This window comes from Dicentrarchus labrax, unplaced genomic scaffold (genome assembly GCF_905237075.1).
Source record: "Dicentrarchus labrax unplaced genomic scaffold, dlabrax2021, whole genome shotgun sequence".
Taxonomy (NCBI): Eukaryota; Metazoa; Chordata; class Actinopteri; family Moronidae; genus Dicentrarchus; species Dicentrarchus labrax.
The window spans coordinates 4,735,246-4,759,454 of NW_026136716.1; the positions used below are offsets into that span (position 1 = coordinate 4,735,246).

Consider the following 24,209-nt stretch of genomic DNA (forward strand, 5'->3'; position numbering starts at 1 on the left):
ATATGAAGCCAGGCAGGACAGCCAGCAGGTGCAAAGGGAAGTGCAGAGTCATTGTTTAAAGGGCTTCTGCATCCCAACACCATACTGGGCTGCTTTGCTGAAAATGAGGATGCACTGTGTCCGCAGTAGAAATGAGTGCAGAGCTGGAGCACCGGGGTGTGGCTGTTGCTGAGGAAAGATGGAGAAGGGGGGAGAGAGAGAGGAGGAGGAGGAGGAAAGGGGATAACGTGGGATGTGATGCCAAGGGGAGAGTGGGTAGGAGGGCAGGGAAAGGAAGGAGAGGAAACACAGAGGAAGGGGGAGAATGATAGGAGGAGAAAGGAAGGGAAGGGAAGGGAGGGGTAGAAGATGCATGAATGAGCAGTAGCTGCACTCCTGCACCCCCCAGGTGAGGCGTGGTGGGGGTGTTGTCTGCTTCCTCAGCTGGCACTGATGGTTTTTTTTTTTTTTGGAGACTTTGGAGGCAGACTGGCATGCTGTGCATTTACAAGCAGATGCACCAGATCCACAAGAATACATGGTAATGCAATGAAATAAAGAGTACATTTGATGAAAATGTGGTACTTATCATCCCCAACTTGAAACCGATAAGGCTGAAATTTTGAAAAGATGCTTTAAATCACCCTGTCACATTCAACAGTGTGCTTGTGCCTGCTGTATGTGCTGCAATGGAATCAAATGGAAGTCTGGCCATTTGTCATCTCTCTGCCAGCTTTGCACATGAATGTACTGCCACCTAGGGGTGAGAATGGGACAATGCAGAGTGGTAGCTGTTTTTCTTCAATTTAATGCACCTTTGTTAACAATTCACCCCTTCCCATCACATGCTTAGTTCACACCATGACATACTCCCATCAAGTCTTATGTCAGTTCTCAGCTAAAATGGTCATGAACTTTTAACATTCATATCCTTGTGAGGGTATACGGCCCCCTTAAGTATTGAAAACAAAAGCAGAGATGCATGTACACATTGGAGGGAATTTGAAAACGTAGCACCATCTGCTATCAAAAATCAACTCAACAATGTTTAATTTGATGTAAAATAACTAATATGTAATATGTCTCAAACATTCTCAATGCTTTGGTAAAACAGCCCATGATTCTGATGATTGAATAAAAGTGGCCCGTAAAGCATAGTGTATACTGTCTTTATTTGATTAAGGACGGGTGTGGTAGGACATTTTCAGTGCTGACATAAAGGCACACAGATTTGAAAAATAAATGTCTTCTGTAGCTACATATTGTACAATCACCAACAAATAACACATTTACTTACAAAAATTTGTCCCGAGTGCACGTGAAACCTGTTATTTTTCAATCCACAGGTGAGTCGTAAATGGACATAAAAATAGGTCAAAGTTTTAAAATAGAACTCAACCTTGATTAAGGAGCTTAATGAAGCCTTTGTGAAGCCTGCTGTCAAAATGTCGAGCCCTTTCCAATTACCTCAGAATGCTAAATGCTAAACTGTAGCACAGCAGTAGAACAAGTCAGCGATGTCAGAGCATAGCCCGTCTAAAGTTTGCTCACATTAGCTAGCATTAGTCACAAGAGGCTACTGGTCATACCAGGCCAGGTATGGCTGCAGCTGCAAAACCCCTGAGTGTACTGAATTAGGTGAGAGCGCGTTTGAAAGTGTTATTTCTTCTTTCAAAAGTTATCCTTCGACTGATTTGAAGAATTTAAGCACAGTTAAACTACATTCTGTAATTCTTTGCATTAACTTTTCACGAGTGTTCAACATACTTTAATCGCTTTTCAGACAAACTGTCAACTACGAATAAACGCCTGTGCAAACCAACTAACTTTCCCCAGTGCTCCTCCACCATTGAAAACATCCCGATTTCTCACTTCTGGCTGACGATGCTGCGGGCAATGAGTTCTTTCATGATCTCATTGGTGCCTCCATAGATGGGCTGAATACGGGAGTCCACAAACGCCCTGAAAAGACAGCAACACAAGTTCAGCAACTTGTCTGAACCTGGAATACCTCATAAAACTTACCCCTACCAACCCTCTTACACACTTACTTGGCAATGGGATATTCCCACATGTAGCCCCAGCCTCCATGGAGCTGCAGGCACTGAGTGGCCACCTTGTTCTGGAGGTCAGATGCCCTGAAGAAAAGACAAATGACATTAGCAAATGGCAGCAATGTGGTCTGTTGTTTGAGATTAGGTGCTGGTTGGAAGAACAAGCTTAAGACACATTCTCACCAGAACTTGGCCATGGAAGCCGTGGAGGAGTCCAGGCGTTTCTCAGCGTGCAGCTGAAGGCAGTTATCTACGAATGCTCGGCCCACACAGATCTCAGTCTTCAGCTCTGCCAGCTTGTGCTGCACAGTCTGTGGAGTAAAATTAGATGCAATATTTATTTTCCTCAAGAAAAATTCTGATTCTTTGACGAAAATATCTAAAGCAGTAGCTGAATAAGACTTCAAACAGTGCCGAAACCTAAACCTCCAATTCTGAAAATGTTGGCAACCAGTCACAGCTGAAACAGCAACAACAAAACACTTCTTAATAAAAAACGCTTATTATACAGACCTGCAGGTGAGCGATCGTCTTGCCGAAAGCCTTCCTCTGCAACACGTAGTTCCTGGTTTCCTCAAACATGAACTCACAACCTGCTATGGCCATGTCAGCAATCAACAGACGCTCCTACATCAAAAAATGATTTATGATCAAATGAACCGAAACAACACAATTAATTGATAAATAAATTGAATAAAGACACTGACACAAGTTTGTGCATGGCGCTCTGGCCTGTTTGTTTGTGCCTTGTTCTTCTTTTGTAGGTTCATGTAATTGGCAGGTGTTGGGCGGTCCACCTGGGCCCAATATTCCCAGTCACTATAAAAGCTGCCACTATAGCCTTCTCAGTAAGACTCTCTCTGTGGATTTCATTTGGTTCCTTTATCATATTACTGACTTTACTGCCATTTTTTTGCGATGTTTGTTTTTGTACTGTATCCATAGTATATTGTATAAAATAATGTCACTTTAGTCTTGCTTTTATTTTGGGGATAATCATGCTCTAAGCATACCTTAAAACCTTGCGGGGCAAATTGCAGGCGTTAAGGGTTTTAAAATACCTTATTTGCCTCCATGAGCTCCAGTGGTGAGAAGGCAAAGCTCCAACTGCTAACCTGTTTTAATGACACTGGCATGCTCCTGTCCCTTTCACCACATGCAATTTTCCCTCTTCGCCCCCTCTCTTCAACTCTCCCAGTTTGAAAACCTCTGTAATAAAAGGCATGAGAATGCTAAATGGCAAATTTCTCCATGTTTCTTTCACCTGAGGCAGTTCATTCATCAGGTAGTAGAATCCCTTGTTTGGTTCCCCCAAGAGGGCATCAGCTGGGAGCCGCACATCCTCAAAGAACAGTTCAGCCGTGTCCTTTGGAAAGGAGAAAAAAACAGTGAGACAACAGAGACAAAATGTCCTGAGATCAACCGTTAGCTTGTCCTCTAGCAGAATGGCAGATTGATCTGTCTCCCAAGCCACTGAGCTCCAGTACCTGGGCCTTCAGACCAATCTTGTCCAACTTGCGTCCTTTCTGGAAGCCCTTCATGCCATTCTCCACCAGGAACAGACTGATGCCGTGCGCCGCTGTCTTCGCCTCGCGGTTTGTCACGGCCACCACCACCACCAGGTCTGACATCCAGCCATTCGTGATGAACACCTGAGACGGTAAATAGTTCAAACTGATGCAAAGATGCAATAAAAAGGCTGTTTTTGCTTTTATGACTCAGTACCTTGTTGCCATTGAGGATCCAGTCACTGCCATCCCTCTTGGCGTTCGTCCTCACACCTTGAAGATCACTGGAAAAAAAAAATAAAACCTGACTGGTCATCAAAGCTAGACTTTATTTATTCTATACATGCTGCTGATTTACACTTGAGTCCTGACCTTCCTGCTCCCGGCTCTGTCATTGCAATGGCGCTGATGCATTTCCCAGCAGCCATCTCAGGGATGAAGCGCTCAATCTGTTCCTTGCTACCGTAGTTGCTGATGTAGGGCATGACAATCTCGGCGTGCAAGGCGAAACCCGGGCCTGTGCAGTTGGAATACATTCTGGAGAAAAACAAAATCTCATTTAGAAAAGAAAGTGTAGTGGAAAATGTATACTGACTATAAATTCATAATGGTTCATGCATTAGGACTGTCTGTCATTTAGCTAAGAACACAAAGTGTTCTCTTTAACGATGTGTAAGTAAGTATGTGTGCCATTTTCTGGTGACTTAGCAAAAAGAGTAGAAAGCTAGATAAGATAAGATAAGATGTTTCTTTATTGATTCCCCGTAGGAGAAATTCAAATCAGACACAGTAGCATAGGGGAATGTAATGCAAAAAGTACAGAGTACAATAAGAATCAGAAAATAAAAAAATATATAAAATATAGTAGAAAATATAGGACTATAATGAAACATATATACACTATATGCAATATGCAGTTAAATGGTGTGCAAAATATTTCGAGCAGCTTTTGACTAAAAAACTAAGCTGTACAAACAAACCGCACCTTAAAGATAAATAGTTTGTGCACTGTAGGTTGAAAGTTAAACCAGTCATACAGCTATGAAGAAACAGTTAGGCAGCTCAAAAACGGTGGATCAGTTAAAAGGGTCAAGAGTTGAGACTGATGATTTAATTGTGTTTTTAATTTTAAAGTCAACTCACTGCTCCTCCCACGTGACTGCCGCAGAGAACAGGTCTCCTCCGATGCCACCTTGCTCCTCTGGTATCATTACTCCCAGCAGGCCTTGCTCGCCAGCCTTCTCCCACACCTCCCTGCTCACCTGGCCCGCCTTCTCCCACCTGGAACAAGGAAAAAGGGATTGTAGTGAGGCAGGGAATAACTGAAAATAAAAGGTTAAGTCATGAGTTAGTTGTGCCTCATTTTGCAATTTGTGGTTGTTTTGTGTGTCATTGTGACCATTTAATGTCCCTCTGTGGTCGTTTTTGTGTCTTTGTGGTTGTTTTGAACCTTTTTCTGGTCATTTTGAGTCTCTCTGTGGTTGTTTTGTGTCTCTTTATGTTTGCTTAATGCATTTTTCTGGTCATTTCGAGCCTCTCTGTTTTCCTTTTGCCTTTCTTCTTTAATAGTCCGATTGACTTTGCAACAATAAATGCTAACAGTGACCTCAAACAAACCTGTGCACTGATTCCACTTACTCCTTGTGGTTTGGGATCACTTCATCCTGATAGAAGCGGCGGACGCTTTGTCTGAAGAGATCATGGTCCTCGGTGAAGATCCGGCGGGTGCCGATGTCCATCAGGCTTTTAGCACTGGAGGTCTCCGGACGGGCCGAGGGGACAGGCTGCTGCTGCTGGGCTTGACTGTGCTGTAGCCTGGAAGGAGTTGCAGAAATTCAACCAATCATAGTCTTCTGGGGAGCCAGCAAGTGGCTGATTTGGCAACCCATGACAAATAAATTGATGTTGGTAAAGCAACAGGGGATTATGGGTTATACGTGTGATATTAAATTTAAGAAGCTGCCATAAGCATAAAATTAGGGCTGAAATTATTATTTTCAACATCCTTATCTGTCGATACTTTCCCTGTTTTATCATTTCGTCCCTTAAAAAAGGCCAATTAGAACTTCCAAAAGCCTAATTTAATGTCATCCAATGTCACTATATTCAGTTTATTATATAAAACAAAGGAAAGTAACAAACCCTGTAAACTGGAGCCTGGAAAAGGTTTACTTTTACATAACTGTACCAGAATAATAACTTGATGTTAAGAAAAACTTTCTTAAAGACAATAAATTAAGATATAGTTTTAAAAACATGTTCATATGTTGACACTGAATATCACTACAAGACCTGCTCAACAGATTACACACAATACTGGAAGTGTGTCAAAGGTCGTGTACGGACGACTGCACGTCGATTACAATACTATTATCTAAGAGTATAGTAGCAGTAGCCTGTGAATAATACACATAACACATTCAAATAACTTATTAATTAAACAAAGTGCATGGATGCATGTAGACATATGTCCATTTAAACAAAATACGAGTTAAACATTAAAACTATCTGCGCAATAATTTTACCTTGCAGTGGCTGCAGACAGCGCCTGTCGTCGTCCGGAGACATTTCTCAGGGTTAAAAGACAAGTTCTGATCATTTTTTTGTGAGTAAAAAACCGCAACAAACTATCACGGGAAAAAAAACACACGCAAACGGGACAAAGATCGTCTACGCGAACGCTCCTGTAAAGACTTATCACTTTGTTGTCAGTCACTGGCTCCACCCCCCGCGTTACAAAAGTAGGTTTTAACCATTAACATATGCTCTGTGTCGCAAAGTAAAGACGTTTTCGGTTCTGTGTCGATACCATATTATTACTAATACATTTTTTTTTTTTGCCCGTAAGGTAAAGAAAGTTTTCACACTCGGAACAGCAGAGTGAGGCCTCTTATATCTGCCATCTCTCGTCTTTTTTGTGTTGACTTTGAATGTATCACCACCTACTGCACCGGAGTACGCAGACATGGCTTTATATCACTAACAAGTAGACAAACATCAAATTAAATTACATAAAAAATAAAATCAAAAATAAATATCACCATGACTTCGCTTTATCCTGTTATATAACCTTATATCCTTCAAAAAGACAAAAGTATATAATAAATAAATAAAATATAATTTATTCCGTCATGTCTAAGAGAAGTAAGAGACATTAGACATAATAATTTGCAAATAAAATAAAAAACCTTTCACTGCCTTATACATGTATTTATTTCAGAATGCGTGTGTTGGCAGAAAACGGTTGAAACAAAACATTTGCTGCTTTTAAGTGACAATGAGGTGCTGTATATTCAAAGTCTGACCACTTCCTAATCACACCACTAGGGGGCAGGCTCTCTTAAAGTTAAGAGAACTAAAACCAAACTATGTGCTTCAGAAGGATGCAGAATGAAAGTCCAGCAGTAAATGGCACCTAAAACCTGCACCGTTTGTACTTAAACACATGTCCCTAAATGATCGGGTATATCTGACATACTATAATGATATACTATAATGTCTTTAATATTCTCTGTGCATATTTTCACGTTTCAGTGTTTGTTTTCTTAAAATACATTGTCATGTAATGATTATCCTTTTGTTTATATTTATATTGGCATTATATGTGATAGTAATTGTTGTCTCCTTTCAATTGAACTTTAATGGCACCACCTGCATGTGAGTTTAGGTAGTGTGCCTGATGTGCACGCCTCAAGTCTCAATATTTTATACATAGGCTCAGGATAAAATCATCCAAATACCAAAAAGCATACATTTAGATTATAAACTAACCTTGCAGATATAATTATCTAAACTTTATTAAGATTAGCTACCTTTAGCCACAATATGATACCGCTCATCCTCATAGAGCTAAACTCAGGCAGCTTTATATGTACCTGTATTTTCTTCTCCTGCTTGTATAACAGTTGTGTTTATTTTTTACATATTTGTTCAGCTTTGTTCTCCTTGGCTTTAGCTGTACGTCTATTTCTACCTTCCTGTTCTTTGTGGACTGTGTACACACACACACACACATACACACACGCACACACACAGTACGCACTGTTTAAACAGGAATCAATCCCTTGTATGTGTGCAAATAGAATTAATGTTTATTATATATATAATATAATGTATATATATATATATATATATATACATAATATTATTATTCTGTTTATTTACTTTCTAGCTTTAACTGACACGTATTTATTTACCTCCTGGCTTTAATTGACATTTATTCATTTACCTCCTGGCTTTAACTGACATTTATTTATTTACTTTCTGGCTTTAACTGACAATTATTTATTTACTTTCGGGCTTTAACTCTTACATCTCTGCATATCTACAACTGTATGTGGAGAATGAAAGATCAAGAATCAACCCAGATGGGATGTACGTTGGAAAAGTTTATTCTGACATGAACAGAGTGACAATAAATAAAACTTTTCAGGGAAGTGGAGACTTTTGGCAGCCTATCCACAACCATTCCCCAGCACCTTTGGCATTGCTGGGCCAGTGATGGCGTGACTGAATGAGGTGGCGGTGGGAAGGGAGGGATCTACCCTCACTTGATGAGCGGTCACCCCTTCTCCCCCGTTCCTCACCCCATACGGTAAGTGGAGACATGCCCCGGGAGGGGGGAGTAGAGGCCAAGTGATGGGGGTCTACAATGGAGAGATGATGGTAATGTCCCGAGAGAGGAGGGTTTTAGACAAAATGGAAAGGAAAACAAAATAAAACAACAAGATGGGTTTGCTTCAACATCCCTTGTACATAGTCCTTGTCTTTCCTTGGTTGGTCTTTGACACAGTGTAGATGTCCTGAACACTGTTGGGCTGTCTGTAGGTGAGCTACAGTTTCTTCAGCACTCCAACTGCTGGCCTCTTACACAGACATGATGTGCTTGACGAAAGCTGGAGAAAAAAAACCCCATATGTCAAAATCTTTGGCATAATATATCTACCCAAAAAACAAACAACTGGGAATGCTGGGAAATCAAAGCTTACCCTCATAGTGCACACTGCCGTTCTCATCCTCCTGGCCGGCCATGAGGGCTTCAATCTCGGCCTCGGACATCTTCTCTCCTGTAGCGTGCAAGGATCCATGTCAAGAACGTGCTCTCCATTTCACATACCGTGCATGCTAAGCAAACTATATTTGTGTGCTTCTATATTTGGCGAAGGTGACTTGAGACTCACCCAGGGTGGACAGCACGATACGCAGCTCAGCGCCCATGACTGTGCCGTTGCCCTCCTTGTCGAAGACGCGCAGACCCTCAACGTAGTCGTCATAGGATCCCTTCGGTTGGGTGTCAACCTCCTTCAGCATGGGGAGGAAAGCTTCGAAGTTGAGCCTCTTGTTGGCCAAGTCTGTAGAAAAAAGTCACGTGATGGCGCTGTTATTACACATGCTTTCATGTTAGAGCTTAAACTGCAGTTGTGCATTTTGCGTGCATGCAAAGTGGGTCTTACCATCGGCGCTGGGGTTGCCCAGAATCTTTACAACATCCTTGTTGGTGGGGTTCTGGCCCAGAGCACGCATGATGTCAGCCACCTGGTTGTAGGCCACCTGGCTATCACCAACTCTGTCAAAGAGACCAAAAGCCTCCTTGAAGTCTGGTCGGGGAGGTGGGGAGAGTTAAGAGAGAACTTTGAGTCACAAAGTACTGACACAAGTCGGTCAAAAGAACAAATAACACATGATTTATGTTGCCATCAAAAGGTCATATTTGATATGTCTGATTGACATGAATTCTAGCCATGTTCTTTTAGGCCCCCTTTGGGTTTTCTATTCTATTCTATTACAGGGATCTTGGTCAGCTATGGCAGATATGTGCTGGAGGATCAAAGACAGTAGAAGCCACATACTTCAGTCATTGTTCTCAGCTAATGGGGAGCGACAGCTGTACCCAAGCAGATACAGGGAAGGTACCGACTGGGGCCTTACCAAAGGTTAGCTATTTCTATGAATCCTACAAGGAGGCCAACTCAAAGTGACCTTTTTGATAGATTAATGTTCTCGCGTGGCTCCCGAGCAGCAGCCGTAGCAGCCCCCTCCTCTAACCCCTCTGCATTCCTGTCTCCACTTGCATTTGGGAGGAATTTAGGGCGACATCAGGAGCAAACTGATACACCCCGACAAAGTAACGCAGTCCATATAGAGGCATGGCCCCATGTCGCTGCTCGAGTTATATGAGAATGCTGACTGCGACGTAACCAACACCTTGCACGTATTCCATTGGTATCAATGCACCAGAATGTGCAGAAGCAGAACTTTTTTCTTTTTTGGGTGCAAAGCTGGCCAAATTTAAAGTCCATATAAACAAATTAACTTGATCGCACTGCAATTCTAACATGCCCAATTGGGGAACTTATCTTTCACTCCGAGTTGAACATATAATACTGGAACACAAGAAAAAAACCTATACATAAAAACACCATCTATTCATATCAACTGCAAGAGCCAAATGCCATCTACCAAACATAGGGTAATGTTTGTAGAGGACACGTCTTTCAGCACTGAACAAAAGGGTTGGGGATGGGGCTTTGGGATCACAGTTTGGATTCCTTGTGTAAGAGGATGCCGCCAGACCTGCATCTTAAACCTTGGCCTGGAGATTAACACCTCTGCCGTGTAAGGCCCACTGTGGGTTGCAAGACAAGGCTAGGTCGGCTTAGAATAGACATATCTCAAATCCTCCACGACAACTGGACAAGTTGTTGGAATGGCACGTCCAATGGTGGTCTTCAGTCTGGAAGTTTCCTCATCCCTACTTCCACCTTTTGGCTTAGTTAATTTGGACTAAAATAGGCAGGCCCGTAGCTACTCTGAGAGATTCTTTATTGTGACAATTGCTGACAAAATCCCTCGCTAAAAAAATTACAGACTGAGCTTGTGGAAGAAAATTTGGAGGGCATGCTCTCCTGCTGGTAAAGGTGCAAGTAAATGTCACTCTGCATGATGATGATAGGAGCGGGATTCTCATTGTTCACATGCTAAGATATTTATAAGGGATGAGGATTGATCTTGCCGTTTCTCACTTACCCTCAATCTGGTCTGCTGTGAACTCGGTCTGTCACATAGAAATACACGGAAAAACCACACACATACACGAAACAAAAAGGTACGTTTACGAATACATAAACACACGGAAAACAGAGAAACAAATAAAAACAAATGGTTTATGAGTATAGAAATACCCAGATTATGTAAGATTTTTTACAAGAATGTATAGCTGTAAACTGTCCAAAACTGCACTAAAGAAATATAGTGAAAATATAGGTTCCTTGCATTTAGACATAAGCCTACACAGACATTAATCATAGAAATGTGGATGTATTTCAAGGCGGTGGTCCTGGGCCACTCAACCAAACTTTTTTTTCCCGCAATTAATAAAGACAAGCTTTTTAGAGAAGTATCAAAAAGGCTTTCTTTTCCCTAGCCCGATTTCAGTGATGCCAATAAAGTCCCAATTTTGGGATTATCTTTGAGAGATGAGATCCAAACCCATTCCACAAAAAAAAAGAAGTAACTCCATTGGTACTGCCCCACCCAAAACGTCCAAAACATAATTTTGTACACACCATTTTGGAGAGTTGGAGCTGGAGGAAAGAAAGGAGAAGAGAAGCTGGAGTCCCAAGACAGAGTGGTCCTGAGCCATGGTCAAAGCCCCCTCTTATTTATCCCAGGCACGTGATGTCACATATGCTAATAGGGTGGATCAGATGACACGTTGGAACATCTTTAACTTTCTTAGGGCACACGGAAGGGAGAGCAGTGGGAGTAGGCCTTTAGAAGGGGACATGGATATTTTTAGAAGTAGAAATAACTGTGTCAAGACTACGTCTTCTGTCTAAAGATTTGAAACTGTTTTTAAACTTATTTCTATAAAGAATAAATTATATCATTGACTTGATATCGAAGGTATTCTCTTTAGAGAGAGTTGCAGTTGAACAGTGAATGAAATTGCAGAAAACTCAGCTATCTAGTGGCCCTCTTCAGAAGGGCTCAAAGCCCAGAGAGCTCATTTACAGGGTGGTATTTTTAAACAGTGAGACTGCTCCTCCTCTTATGGTTAAATAACAGCAGGGCAAAAACCGTCGATTCTCTTCAGGCAGATATTAAAAAAGCCAACTTTGTGTGGCCATTTACTTAAGAACTGAACTTTATAGGTTTCATAATACTAATGTATAAGCTTTATGGACATTACATTTCAATAGACCTGTTCTTAAAAAATGCACCAGATTATCATTTAAGCAATAAATAAATTATAAAGTTAATGTTTTTTGTTGTTGAATTGAGCACTATAATGAGCAGCTTCTTTGACTTATCCTTAATTGATCAAAATGTCTTGTAATGTACTCCATATGCAACTGAATGAAGACAATTAGATTGTGAGTGTGAGAGTGAAATTGAGGTTATAAAATGATTACGATTGGTTAAATAACCCAGAAGTAAAAACTTAATTGCCTAATCTATGGAGGTTAAATGACCTGAGCACTGAGCTGCTTCACTAACCTTCCCATCTCCACCAGAGCTCTCCATGGTGCTGATAGCAACATCAAGATCAATCTATTATTTATGCAGTAGATGCATTAAACAAAACTGTAACACTTCCTAGAAAACAAATTCACAGGAGTACATTTCAGATGGATTTCATCTTGAATCCAGTTCCATGCAAAATCAGGGAAAAGGGAAACATTTATTTTGATGGTCCCCGCCTGGTGTTAATGAAAGTACTGTGGAACTATTTAATGTAAGAGAAAGTTAATTCTTGCAAGTGGAAGAAACATTTTTGACAAAACAATCCCAACTCAAGGTCCAATTAACTGGAGAAACTCAAACTCATTCATAGTAACTTGATCATCACTCTCATGTTATACTGAGTCACTTACCCTGAGACTTTTTTCATTAGGGTCAATTTATGCTCACCTTTGTTGTCATATTTATTCTTTAAAACTGCAAAACCTCTCCCATAAAATTATGCTTATCTTTTAATGCGTGCATAGATTCACATGCTGACTCATGAATTTTCACTGCATTGAAGGTTAAAGTACTCTGTATGAGATGCAGTCTGCATCCCAATTATTGAGCTCTGCAGTTCCCACACAAGCCTCTGAGGCCACTGCCTATTCAGCATATACATTTTTGGCTCTTTTAAGCTAATTAAAAATAGATATTATAAAATATCTATAAAATTAATAGAGACATCCGACCATTATTCACTTCAACAAAAAACAGTAGTTACTCACTTGCCATTGCATTTTTACCCATGGACATTCAGATAGATTTCAGACATTTAAGATTATTTAACAAGCATGATGATTTCACCAACATTATTGAAATTCTATAATTGCATTGACTCTGTGGTGTTGTAAAATCTGTCTTTGCAAGCAATTCCCTGACTGTACTTTATTCATAGTACAGTGTCTTTTATGGACCAAAAACCTTGGGCTGCTTAAAAAACATTCAGCTAATATGTGCAAATTTAAACGTTTACATCTTTTTGTACCTGCTGCCGGACTAACTAATCATCAGTCATGTCCCACGGCTATAGAGCAGAAGGGAAAGAGCTGGAGGACATTTGTGAGAGTGAGTAAACCAGAGTGAAAGACATGTCCGGGAGACCACTCCCCCAGGACAGATGAGCTCTATTTTTACTCCCATTCCTGCCCGAGGTGTTCAGTTTCTCTTACGCTGGCTGGTCCGGGTTCTTTGGGGATGGGGGTGGAGAGAAATGAACGCTCCTGCTCCTCAAGACTCCCCCAGTACAGTAACCACCTCCCCATCCAATCCCACTAACCCTCCAAGACCCCAGCTGGCGTCAGGTCATAAAGAAGCGTTGGCAAGGGGCTTTAAAAAGAGCGGTGGCATTGTGTCGCCGATTAGTTTTCAGTGGTGTTACGTAAGCCTTATTTGGAATAGAGACAAAACCAGTTAAGCCAAGAGGCCCATGGAGGAAGGGACAGAGGATTTTAGACATTTGTCACTGGAATATGGCTTCATTTGTGAACTGTCTTAAAATTAGTGTTTTAAGGATTTTTTTTTAAGGCTACGTATGATTGAACTTCTAGTATTTTGACATCTTGCTGTCAAATGTGTACATCTCCTGCATTTCTGTGTTATCTCAGAGTTTACAAAGAAAATTCCTAACATAAAGAAGCCAGAGCAGATCACAACCATGGACATTGGACACAGATCTCATCTCATATGCCCTCATACATCTCCACTGAAAATGGAAAATTCAACCCGATTAGCATAAAATGTTAAATTCAAGTAACGTATTTGTGAAGTGACTCAAGGTAAATGTCTCTTGGTGCCAACAAATATACTTCATTTGCCAACTGGAGGTCAACTGTCAGATATTCATTCACACAACTGCTGCCCCCTTGTGGCCTTTCTTTGCTGCTGCAGAGCTACACCAAAACAAGAGCAGGAGGTAAAATTCACTACAGAGCAACAGCTGAAAAAAGTCACATGATTTATTGCTCAGACAGTGCAAAGGACAGGCAACAGTTTACACTTTGGGGTTAATCCCTAAACACATGACACAGCTTGTACTGTTTTATATTTAGTGCAGTGTAACTAGCTTTGCTGTTAACAGAATAGCAAACTAAAGCATCCATTTCCTTTTCTTTTTCTTTTTTTTTTTTTAACATATCAAACCGACAGAATATACAGATAAGTCCTAACAAAACCCCATTTAATTTTCCCACAATTTAATTTTATGTTTTGACTAAAAATGAAAATTTGTTTCCTTTTTTTTTTTTTTTGCTTAAACCCTTATACGACGACACAATCTGAGCAACAGCTGTAATTAATAAGCAAAGAGTTTCATTTATACACAAAAAGCCAGAGATGCTCCCACTTTTGACACATCTTTGAGATAATTATGTAGTTGAGATGTGAGCATAGGATTCATCCTGTTAATAACATGTCAAGTTCCCAGAAGAGAAAGAGCAGGAAAAACATGGCACAACGTGTGAAGTGGGAATCAAAGTCAGTCCCAGAATTTAATTTATGAAGATGAAATGAAGTGTTTTCATGCATGAGCGTGACAGAGAGCAGAAGTGTGGGTCTTCTTCTGGTTATATTTTCCCACAGTGTGGGTGGGGGAGGACTACCTGTGGAGACACTTCTACACCTCAAAAGCTGGGAACCTTGCTTTCATTGGCTGCAGAAGGTCGGCCAAGAAGTAGATGGTGCCGGCCATGCCTACAAACAGGAAGTGACATGGTGAGGTTACAGCTACAGTGCTGCAGAATGCAACACATTACGAGACAGTACACAGCCCTACATATTAGACTGTTTTTAATATGGTCTGTAGTCAACTTAATGGTCATTTTTGATGCTGTAGTTCTTCACTGCCGGTGTTGTTTGTTGCCACAGTCATTTAATAATTTATATCTTTTTTCCAGGAAAACATCTCTAGAACAATAAGTTAATTTCCTTTTTTTTAGTCCAATATTTCCATTCCAAGATAAAATGGGTAGCTCCTGGTGACTAATGAAGTACAGTATGATACAGAAAAGTCTCTCAAAAACAACAAGTTGACTATTTGATCCAGTGTAAATCGTCACATTGTCATGTGTAGCCACGTCTTCAGTTACCATTTGTGTTTCCACCTCTAAAGAAATATATTTTGGGCTTTTCATTAACATATTAAATGTAGTTGTGTATAGTGTATATATCCCTCAGCTGGTGTTTTTTTTTGTTTCCAACTGCAATCCCTGTTCAATTTTCAGTTAGCACACTTACTATTAGTCCCATTAACCTCTTAATTAGGTACAGAGTATACATATATATCTTTTTTTAATCTGCCTAATATGTATGTGAATAAGAACAAGTTCAACATGTTGTATATTCATCAACACAGGGGTGGCAGTCCTGTATGGCGTTGCTGATAACTAGTTCTTTCAGGGTTTTGATAATATCTGTAACAAACCAAGCATTATAATAACAGGACGTTTTTAGCAAGCAGGAAACACATTGTCATCACATATTACCTTCAAAAAGGGAGAAGGGAGTGTCTGGTGTTCGGCATCCATGTTTGCCATAGTTCATGCACCAGTCTGCAAACTGGAGTGACAAAGGGAGACAGAGAGAGAGGCAGTGTCATAATAACATTCCCACTCTATCACAACACTGGACTGTAGCTGAACCATCCCAGGAGAATAGCGAGCAATGTCCACAACAGCTAAAAATTGTGCTCCGCTCGGTGAAATCCTAGCATCTGTTGAGGTATCGGATTATGACCACAATGTCACTCTGTAGCACTGGAAGCATATAGCAGAGCTTAGGCAAGACATCTGAAGGCTCCATTTCCATCCTCTATGAATAGATTCATATTAATGATAGTACACGTGGGACTCGTGCCACCTGGAGTGGATCCAAAAGAGAGCTCACTACCAGCCCCGCTTGGGCTTGCTTTGACGGCGACTCGCACCGACAGCTACCAACCTATTGTCAACAAACATAAAAGGCCCTGCCTCTCACCCCCCCTTTCTGGAATAATTTTAGATTTTAAAGCTGGCGAGCTGCCGACTGTGATAAGATACTTTTTCTTTGACTTAACTTTAATATGACCTTCGCAATCAAAGCCAGAGGAAATGACCTCTCCTATTTGTTACCAGGTCAATTTTAAATACCTCAATTTTGATTAAACATTATTTTCTTAACTTATTTTGCTTTTTATCAAGAGCTATCTATTCTTTCAGGGAGTAAATGCTGATATTCCCTGGCATACTACTAAAACTATAAGTGACAACAAAAGCGACATGCCTTCTGTATGTTAAACAAATGAACTTTCATTGGCAAATAAAGCGTTTAAAATTCTTAATTTCAACCTAAACCATATAAGAAAACAACTCTCAATCAGAATTCCCTCACAGTCAAACTGCTGAGGCATTAATCAAGTATTTGGACACTAATTAAGACGGATACGCAATTAATACTTGCAGTTGTTTGATCACTCAAATGCCGGCTGCACCGTGTCAATGTATCTACACTGATTAGGTTATAACATTTCTTTCATGTGCTCTCACCATGCAAGCTCTGTAAAGGTGCTTGGGGTCCTGCGTTTGCCGGTAGAGGGCCAGGAAGGCGTAGGCATTACCCGCCGCGCCGTGACACAGCCCGTAGCCCTTCTTCAGCAAGCCACAGTGCCACACCACCTCTCCACACTGCAGGGCATCAACCAGGTACTGAGGTACTCCGAAGGCCTGGGACATGGGACAAAGCAGAAGAGGAAAAAGGGTGAAATTAAAATGTTTTTGTATATCTTAAGAGTATACATTGGACTAAACTAAACTGGTGCTACTGTATAAGGAGAATCCACAGGTAACAAGATAAGCTGGGAGATATAAGACAATATACTGTACTGTAAACAGTGTTTTGAGTAAAAGATGGCACCCTCATTTTTCAAAATAAAGCTATTTTTTCCTCAGTTTATTTCTTTCTTAATAGCCTGACAGAAGAACCACAACATTTGCTGCCGGTCAAACAGAATAGTTTTTTCACACCATTATTTTGAAAGGGGAAACCGAAAGAATAGAAAGCTGTGGAGGAATATCAACACTACATCAACTTCAATAAAAACAGTGAGTAAACTTCGACACAAGATGGCACTGTGACCCTGTAAATTAACTCTTAATTCTCTAAAAGACTGGACTCCATGAATGACCTTTTTTAACTGATATGAGTTTTCAAAACAACGCTGCAGTAATCATTTGCTCCCTCAGTGTTTACCCTGTATGCCTGCAGGAGCATGTAGATCACCCCTGGAGCTCCGTGGCACCAGTGCACCAGCAGGTCTCTGTCGTCCCCGATGCAAGGTGGGTAGTTTCCTGAGGGGAACTTGAGACGGCAGACGTTGTCGACGCTGGGCTTCACCAGCCTGTGCACATACTCCTCCACAGCGACGAAGCCCGGCTGTGAGGGGGATATCAGACCACAGAGGCACAGGAGTAACAGGTGGAAGCAACAGGCGGCAACTTTGGTACAGTTTTCTTTTCAACGCACTAACTGCTTGTTCCTGAAATTAACCTAACAGAAGCCGGTAGGATAAAAAAAAATAGTAATAAATAGGAAACATGCTATTACACTGGACTGACTTTAATGCTGAAATAATTACTTCTTTAGACAATAGTGATTTAAATCAGTGTATCAAGAACTATTTCAGGAATCGCTGAATTGTTTAAGGTGCTTTATCGTGTCTATCCTTTTAAATTCAATATATTTACCTTCTGGAGATTTGGTTGGACAAAAAAAAGCTATTTCAAAATTTCATCTTGAGCTCTGGAAACCTGTGACTGGGATTTTAGGGTAATACTGATTTATAGGTCAAACAATTAATAAATTCCTTGGAAGAATAATACCATTATTGTTACTTGCAGCCTTAGACAGTATCAAAATGATGCAGGGTACGCGCTCATCCAGTAAATAATATACCCAACTATTTTTGGATGGTTCATTTGTTAAGTGCAAGTTCATAAACATTTTTGGCCTAATGGGCTATTTCTATTTTAATGTATAACACATTTGGGAGATATTAAGCTCCTTACATGATTTATCTGGCCTTGTAGTAATAAAAATCTTCATCTTACCTGCATGAGGTAGTAGAAGATGCCAGCCAAGCCGTGGGCGGCGCCAACGTACTGCTCCTGGTACCACTCGTACATCAGAGGGCTGTGGTTCTGAACCCTGAACTTTCTGCTCAGGTGCTCGCCTGACACGAGCACGGCCTCACTGATCTAAAGAAGGAAACAACACATCCCGGCTCACAAACACACCTAATCTGTAGAATTGAAAGAAATCAATGGAGATAAATTAGAGAAATTGGACATCAATATGTGCAAGCGTGAACAAATTAGCGCAAATCAAGCTTGTTTGGGGCAGCGAACTACAAGTTAGAGAAGCAGGTTTAGGACCATAAACTCTCCTTATAATATTATTTCTACATTTATTTAATACATTTTTCCATATCAATTTCTTTTTTTACTTTAGTTATTGCCAACGCTTTAATCCAATTAGGCTCCTTCTTCTTCTTCACCTACGGTTACTATAGTTGTATGTACCATTAAAGAGAGTACTGTCTAAGAAGTCATGGATGACCAGCCTGTCCTTGATAACAAAAAAAAAAAAAAAGTCTGCAGCACATCAGATCAGAATTTTTGTCAGTCAGACTGTGCCCCGTCTCTGACCCACCTGCTGGATGTACTGCAGTGGGATCCTGTCTTGCCCGAGCTGCTGGTTGACGAAGACGAGGGAGTAGAGGTAGCCCATCCGACCATAGAGCAGCTCATCAGGCAGCCCGCCTGCACCTTTCACCACATTCTGGTGAAACTGCAGCAGTCTGGGAGAGTAGCACCGGAAACAAACAGGATCTTTTATCATGACCAATTTATGATGACCTATAACCACGTACAATTAACTGTATAGCAAATGTGATCACAATTCTGCTTTTGGCAGTTAATGAAAGTGGACCTGGAGTGATATTCATCCTTGTGATTGGAGTAATGCTCTGGTTCATCCAATCACTGGGTCACAGATTAACAGTCTGACCCATCTCAAGCATTTTGTTTAAGCAGCATCCCAAACACGGTTACAGCTACACTAGGATCCATTTCTCTATACTGGAAAACAGGACCTTCTGTTCTCCAGCTGCAGACACAAAAATGTATGTTGCATTATATATATATATATATATATATATATATATATATATGTGTGTATGAGATATAACATCATGATCACAATATACTATAAAAGCAAAATAATATTGATTAAAATTGTGCAGTTCTATATGTTTATATTTAGTCAACTGCAACATCCTATAAAATAATAAAACCTTTGCAAAATACATAAACTCAATATTAAGTACAGAGAGTCCAAATGTCATAGATTTTTAGTTACAAAACTGTTGCAGTATACTGCTTTTGGGAAAGAAAAGCCAGGAATGTACATATCATCATCCATGAAACTGACACAAAAATTGATCTGGATCACAGGCATGTAATAAGGAACACAACAAGCAAAAGATGAAAGGAAAAAGCATGAAATTACATACTTCAGAGAGCATAAGAAATGGCACTTTTATCTGAGCAAATATCTCCAAAAAACAGCAATGTTTCAACACATCTGAGGGGTGTACTACGAAGCGAGATTAATTAGTTAGTGGGGTATAAAGCCTAAAGCCATAGTTTCTAATGTCAAGGAGGAGGCTCTATTTTAACCTGGCAAAGCCTGCGTTACACTGCTGGTAGTCTATTAGTATTTATCAAAGATAAAATTAAAAATCGATAAAATTAATTTCCCTTTAGTGAAAAACTAAAGTGATTTCCACGTATCCTTCATTATTATACAGTGTCAGACTCGCAATTCTTTAGTATAACGTTTAAATATGCTGTGTCCAGTTTAAAGTTTAAGAGCTCTACAATGTGAAGTTGTCACATTAGAAATAAACGGGAGGCACTGAGAATGCATTGAGTAGTAAAACAAATATATTTACTTACAAATGTACACCCTTGAGCAACTGTATGCCTTATTTGCAGCAACGGTGTTGCCTTTTGCCGTAATAATATTTTATATTCTTCAGAGCTCTCCATTATAACAACCTGTTCTTCTTGACTAAAATAGGTGGCAGGAGGTCATGCAGAAGCCTGATAAGTCAAAAACATGCAGGTCAGTGGGTCTCCAGGATCAGGGTTGAGATATACAGTTGCAGACTGACCTGTTGATGCACTCATCAGTCTCTTGCACCCTCTGCAGGCGATGGTAGACCACAGCAGCTATAGCCAGAGGTCCTGCATCCCCACATAGGAAGGTGACATCATGACGTCGGGTCAAACACTTCAGACTGTGGTTGACATAGTCTAGTGCCTTCTGCAGTAAGGAGGGGTCCTTGAACACATTGTGGAGATGCAGGTAGAGCAGAGCAATGCCTGTGGACAGAAAGACAAATACACATTATTGTAACTACCCCTGTGTTTCCTGATTTAAACCATAACTAAAGTAAGGCTGCACAGTTTGGTAACCAACAGAAATATCTTATCTAAATCATTAAATATGTGCAACTGCAACACTAAAGCCTGAAATATTCTGAATTTGAAGTAGAAATGAAACAGTAAATTGAGGAAATGTAATTATTTTGATTATGAATCAATCATTTTAAATAATTCTGTAAGCAAAAAACAGGCAATTCTCTGGTTTCAGCATCTAAAAATGATTGGTCTACGATCATCATCAAACAAAAAGGCCCCAAAACATTTATATACAAGGCAATGAGCATCACACTCATTATGTGCACCCTTACTCCCCGAGATACAGTCAGATCACTGCAACTCCTTGCAATCAGATCACACGATGTAATTTATATATCACACGTGTAATGGTGTCATCACCTGCCCAGCCAGTGTAACTGGTGCAATCTCTTGGGTCAGCAGACTTCAGCCCATTTTCCATGACAGCTAAAAGCTCGCTGATCTTGCTGCTCAGCCGCTGGGCGAACTCTGACGTGAGCTGAAAGTGCAGAGAAATAAAAAATTACGAAGGTCATTGCAAATGAACACACACACACACACACACACACACTATATGTCCGCCATGCATTACCTTTCCATGAGAGTCAAACAACGCCTGTGTGAACGCAGGGCTCCCATCATAGTCGTGATACGGATTCCTCCAGGCTCTTGTGTCCATTTTAACAGCTTTGTTGCTGCTGCACGGCTGGATTATATCTGGGTCAGATAAAAAATAATCTGCGGAGAGAGATGAGGCAATATGAGGCGCAAGGGACCGAACAGACGAGTGAAATCGAAGTAAGGCTACAAAAAAAAAAAAACACACAAAGCTATCGATCTTATGAACAGAACGTAAAGCCACATAAAACAAAAAGCCTATTCTACAGGGCTACACACCCACCCCCCACCCCCACACACACACCCCCCCCACACACACACACACAGAGAGACTAATTACAGTTTAGCTCGCTACAGCTTGCAGCTAGCTTAGCTACACGGCTAAAGCTAGCGGCTAACATTTGTTTGTACGTCTCGCGCCGTAAAAGCGGTAATCCCATACGTGGTAAATTCGAAATCTATAATTTCTATTTAGAGTCAACCTGAATGAGGATGCAACCCTATAATTCAAACATAGACGTGTACGCTACCTCTGCAAATGGTGTAACTGTTCTGTTGATGTTAAATCTTCTTCCTCTTTATATTTTGCTGGGCGGGTTTGTAGTGTTAGCTGTTGCGCTGCTGCCCCCTGCCGCTGCGGAATTCTTACTACAGCTCACAAAACAGCAGAAATTGATGAGGTGGAGAAAAAATATTCTAAAAACATCTTAAAAAAATATATATACGGAGCCCCTAAAATCCCCAAAGATAAATATTTTTTATCTTGTGCGCTTAGTTACTTATCTAGCGGCTTCAGATGCACACGGCTGTCATATAATGGAGAGAACTCAGCTTATGAAGTTTTAATTTGACCTCTGAATGTTTAGAGGGGCATGGACCCTTCAGTAAAACGGGCGAATAACAGAAAGCTATCTTCCTCACCTATCTTATCAACCAGCTCGCGCACCAATAACAAGGCAAATTGACTGCTTAAATAAAGCAATGAACACAGCAATGTTTCAAGTAGTGGAGAAATCAGCAAACATATGCCTGTAAAGCTATAAGATAATAACTTGTACACACAGGATAAAAACTATTTCCTTTTGGGGACTTTAGGGACTCTGTAAAAATACAAAATGTACAGACAAAAATAATAACTCATCATCTACATCGGACAAAAAAGTGGCAAAGGGAAAGAATAGGGGATGTTATTAAATGCAAAGTTTCTCTTACCAGGTCCACTCAGATCAGGCTGCAGTCCCGTCCAACAGTTTCCAGCAGCCTCCAAATCTCGAACGTGCTTAATGTCTTCATCAGGTGATTTCATTTCCTCAGTTGTCATGGAAATGGTTTGCTGAAGTGTGAGCTGTCCATTTTACTTTGAAGATTTCTCATCTACTGAAAAGTTAAGCGATAAATGCTCACTTGCCATACCGTCACAACAGAACAAACTCCATCCACTGATGAAGACTGCGTGGTATGGTTGAAATCTCCAGAGAAGGCTAGTAAGTGACCTTTATGGATCTTTTCTGACATAATAAATCCATTTACCTCCCATTTTAAGGAAATGAAGTGAGGGATGCTACAGTTCCTTTATTTTACTTTATTTATATTATTTTTTTTCATACCATAGGAGCCATCTCCTTAATCCACAAAGGGTTTATCTATGTCTCTTTGCTTCAAAATACATATTAATAAATACACACCAGCCCCATTTGATGTTCCTTAGGGTATTAAGTCAGGTTCTAAAGGTATCAAATCACCTGCTTTTTGTGCAGTACCCCCCTCACTCTTGAGGTTTTGAAATACAATACAATTCATGATTGAGTTACAAACCACAGAAGTGAGTGGGAGCAGATTTGGAAGCAAAAATTGTATAAAACCTTTAAGGGAGTGAGTGTGTAATAAAAACATTGTAAAATACACTGTGATGTGCTAATATGTTCTGACTACTTCAACTACTTTATTAAGTATACTTTGAATGTAAAAGATATAGATAACGAAAATGTGGAGGCCGATTTGCCTTTTTTAAGTGATTTTATTCTCAATTTTCAACTGTGAGACACAGTATAACTTTGCCATCTTGGGAAAGATTGAAGTGACCCTTTTGAATTACCTGGGCTTCTTGTTCAAAAAGAAGTCAAATCAAATGGTGATCCATGCCCTGCTGTATATCTATTTAGAGACGGTCTGACATGGAGGTTTTGTATACAGATCACAGCTCGACTTCAGTGCACACTGCTCTACTCGGAGCCCTGAATGTCTTTTGTTGTGGTTTAATTTTTCCATCCCAATGCACCTCATTAATGTCTATCCGACATAAACTTTTAACTATCTGACTATAGTGAGAGATCACAAACTCCCACTGAAGGTTCCCAGAATGGTGACACAGACTCACAGATGATGATGGAATTGACTGATTCACTTCACGTGCAAACCGAGTTGTCCCAGGATACAACTAACCAGAACAAAGAAAATCACTCTAGTATATGCCTCTTTCCCAAGGGTGTCTATTGGTGACATCTAATGTCTGATAAACAGTAGTCATAACACATCTGATGCCCAACTCTCCTTAAGACAGCCTTGGTCTTTGGAATGTGCTTAGCTCATGGCACACTGAATAAGACCTCTCCTAACTAGGGTGAGACAACCAGAGTGTGAATACATGAGGATGAACATAATATATTATACTGTAAGCCTGTAAAATTAATTAATTATATTATAAACTATAGTTTGCTTTGTTTGTTTCCAACGCTTTAAAAGTAATTGCACAATCATACTTGCATACGTCGGAGCTTAACTGTCACCTTTTTAGCCATTCTCCATTAATGACTCCATACTAATGACTTATACTAATACTAATGACTTCCAAACAGATCAGACAAGCCTTAATTCATCATCACTGAAGAGTGGATCACAGTTTACACAGACTGGTGCCATGGAAACGTCATGTGCCACCAATCTGCTCTTGACCTTCTGCAAAGCTCAGACATGTCATTCCTGTGGATGGTAATTATTGTGGTCGCAGAGAACACAGGGGCTGGTATTGATTGGCACACTGCTGAGTCTCA

The 24,209-nt window shown here is 40.4% G+C and overlaps 3 protein-coding genes across 3 annotated transcripts; all 3 read right to left on the reverse strand.

Annotated features, from left to right (window-relative positions):
* Window positions 1-1,132: 1,132 nt before the first annotated feature.
* acadl (acyl-CoA dehydrogenase long chain) lies at window positions 1,133-6,380 on the reverse strand. Its single transcript, XM_051427542.1, has 11 exons — window positions 6,067-6,380; window positions 5,180-5,356; window positions 4,685-4,822; window positions 3,914-4,078; window positions 3,759-3,825; window positions 3,521-3,685; window positions 3,298-3,399; window positions 2,547-2,660; window positions 2,217-2,344; window positions 2,031-2,117; window positions 1,133-1,941 (listed from the first exon to the last, which is right to left on the reverse strand). The coding sequence occupies exons 1-11, from the start codon at window positions 6,138-6,140 to the stop codon at window positions 1,848-1,850; spliced, it is 1,311 nt and encodes a 436-aa protein (XP_051283502.1). The 5' UTR covers window positions 6,141-6,380; the 3' UTR covers window positions 1,133-1,847.
* Window positions 6,381-7,909: 1,529 nt separating this feature from the next.
* Window positions 7,910-11,203, reverse strand: mylz3 (myosin, light polypeptide 3, skeletal muscle). Its single transcript, XM_051427373.1, has 6 exons — window positions 11,107-11,203; window positions 10,568-10,595; window positions 8,995-9,138; window positions 8,722-8,892; window positions 8,530-8,607; window positions 7,910-8,436 (listed from the first exon to the last, which is right to left on the reverse strand). Exons 1-6 carry the CDS (start codon window positions 11,107-11,109, stop codon window positions 8,408-8,410), a joined length of 453 nt encoding a protein of 150 aa, XP_051283333.1. The 5' UTR covers window positions 11,110-11,203; the 3' UTR covers window positions 7,910-8,407.
* A 2,783-nt stretch (window positions 11,204-13,986) lies between these two features.
* Window positions 13,987-21,787, reverse strand: lancl1 (LanC antibiotic synthetase component C-like 1 (bacterial)). Its single transcript, XM_051427372.1, has 10 exons — window positions 21,690-21,787; window positions 21,134-21,279; window positions 20,923-21,040; window positions 20,253-20,463; window positions 18,728-18,875; window positions 18,127-18,273; window positions 17,270-17,452; window positions 16,567-16,743; window positions 15,529-15,601; window positions 13,987-14,737 (listed from the first exon to the last, which is right to left on the reverse strand). The coding sequence occupies exons 2-10, from the start codon at window positions 21,218-21,220 to the stop codon at window positions 14,661-14,663; spliced, it is 1,221 nt and encodes a 406-aa protein (XP_051283332.1). The 5' UTR covers window positions 21,221-21,279; window positions 21,690-21,787; the 3' UTR covers window positions 13,987-14,660.
* Window positions 21,788-24,209: the final 2,422 nt, after the last annotated feature.

Excerpts from the sequence above, each read along its gene's own strand:
- acadl (XM_051427542.1), bottom strand. The coding sequence starts at position 6,140 with ATGATCAGAACTTGTCTTTTAACCCTGAGAAATGTCTCCGGACGACGA. Across the intron at positions 3,826-3,913 it reads ACAGAGCCGGGAGCAGGAAG|TGATCTTCAAGGTGTGAGGA; the intron begins GTCAGGACTCAA and ends TTTTTTTTCCAG. Across the intron at positions 2,345-2,546 it reads AGACGATCGCTCACCTGCAG|ACTGTGCAGCACAAGCTGGC; the intron begins GTCTGTATAATA and ends TTTACTCCACAG.
- mylz3 (XM_051427373.1), bottom strand. Across the intron at positions 9,139-10,567 it reads CACAGCAGACCAGATTGAGG|ACTTCAAGGAGGCTTTTGGT; the intron begins GTAAGTGAGAAA and ends CTCCCCGACCAG. Across the intron at positions 8,893-8,994 it reads GGGCAACCCCAGCGCCGATG|ACTTGGCCAACAAGAGGCTC; the intron begins GTAAGACCCACT and ends TTTTTTCTACAG.
- lancl1 (XM_051427372.1), bottom strand. The coding sequence starts at position 21,220 with ATGGACACAAGAGCCTGGAGGAATCCGTATCACGACTATGATGGGAGC. Across the intron at positions 21,041-21,133 it reads TGTTTGACTCTCATGGAAAG|CTCACGTCAGAGTTCGCCCA; the intron begins GTAATGCATGGC and ends CTGCACTTTCAG. Across the intron at positions 18,274-18,727 it reads CACTGCAGTACATCCAGCAG|ATCAGTGAGGCCGTGCTCGT; the intron begins GTGGGTCAGAGA and ends TTCCTTCTTTAG.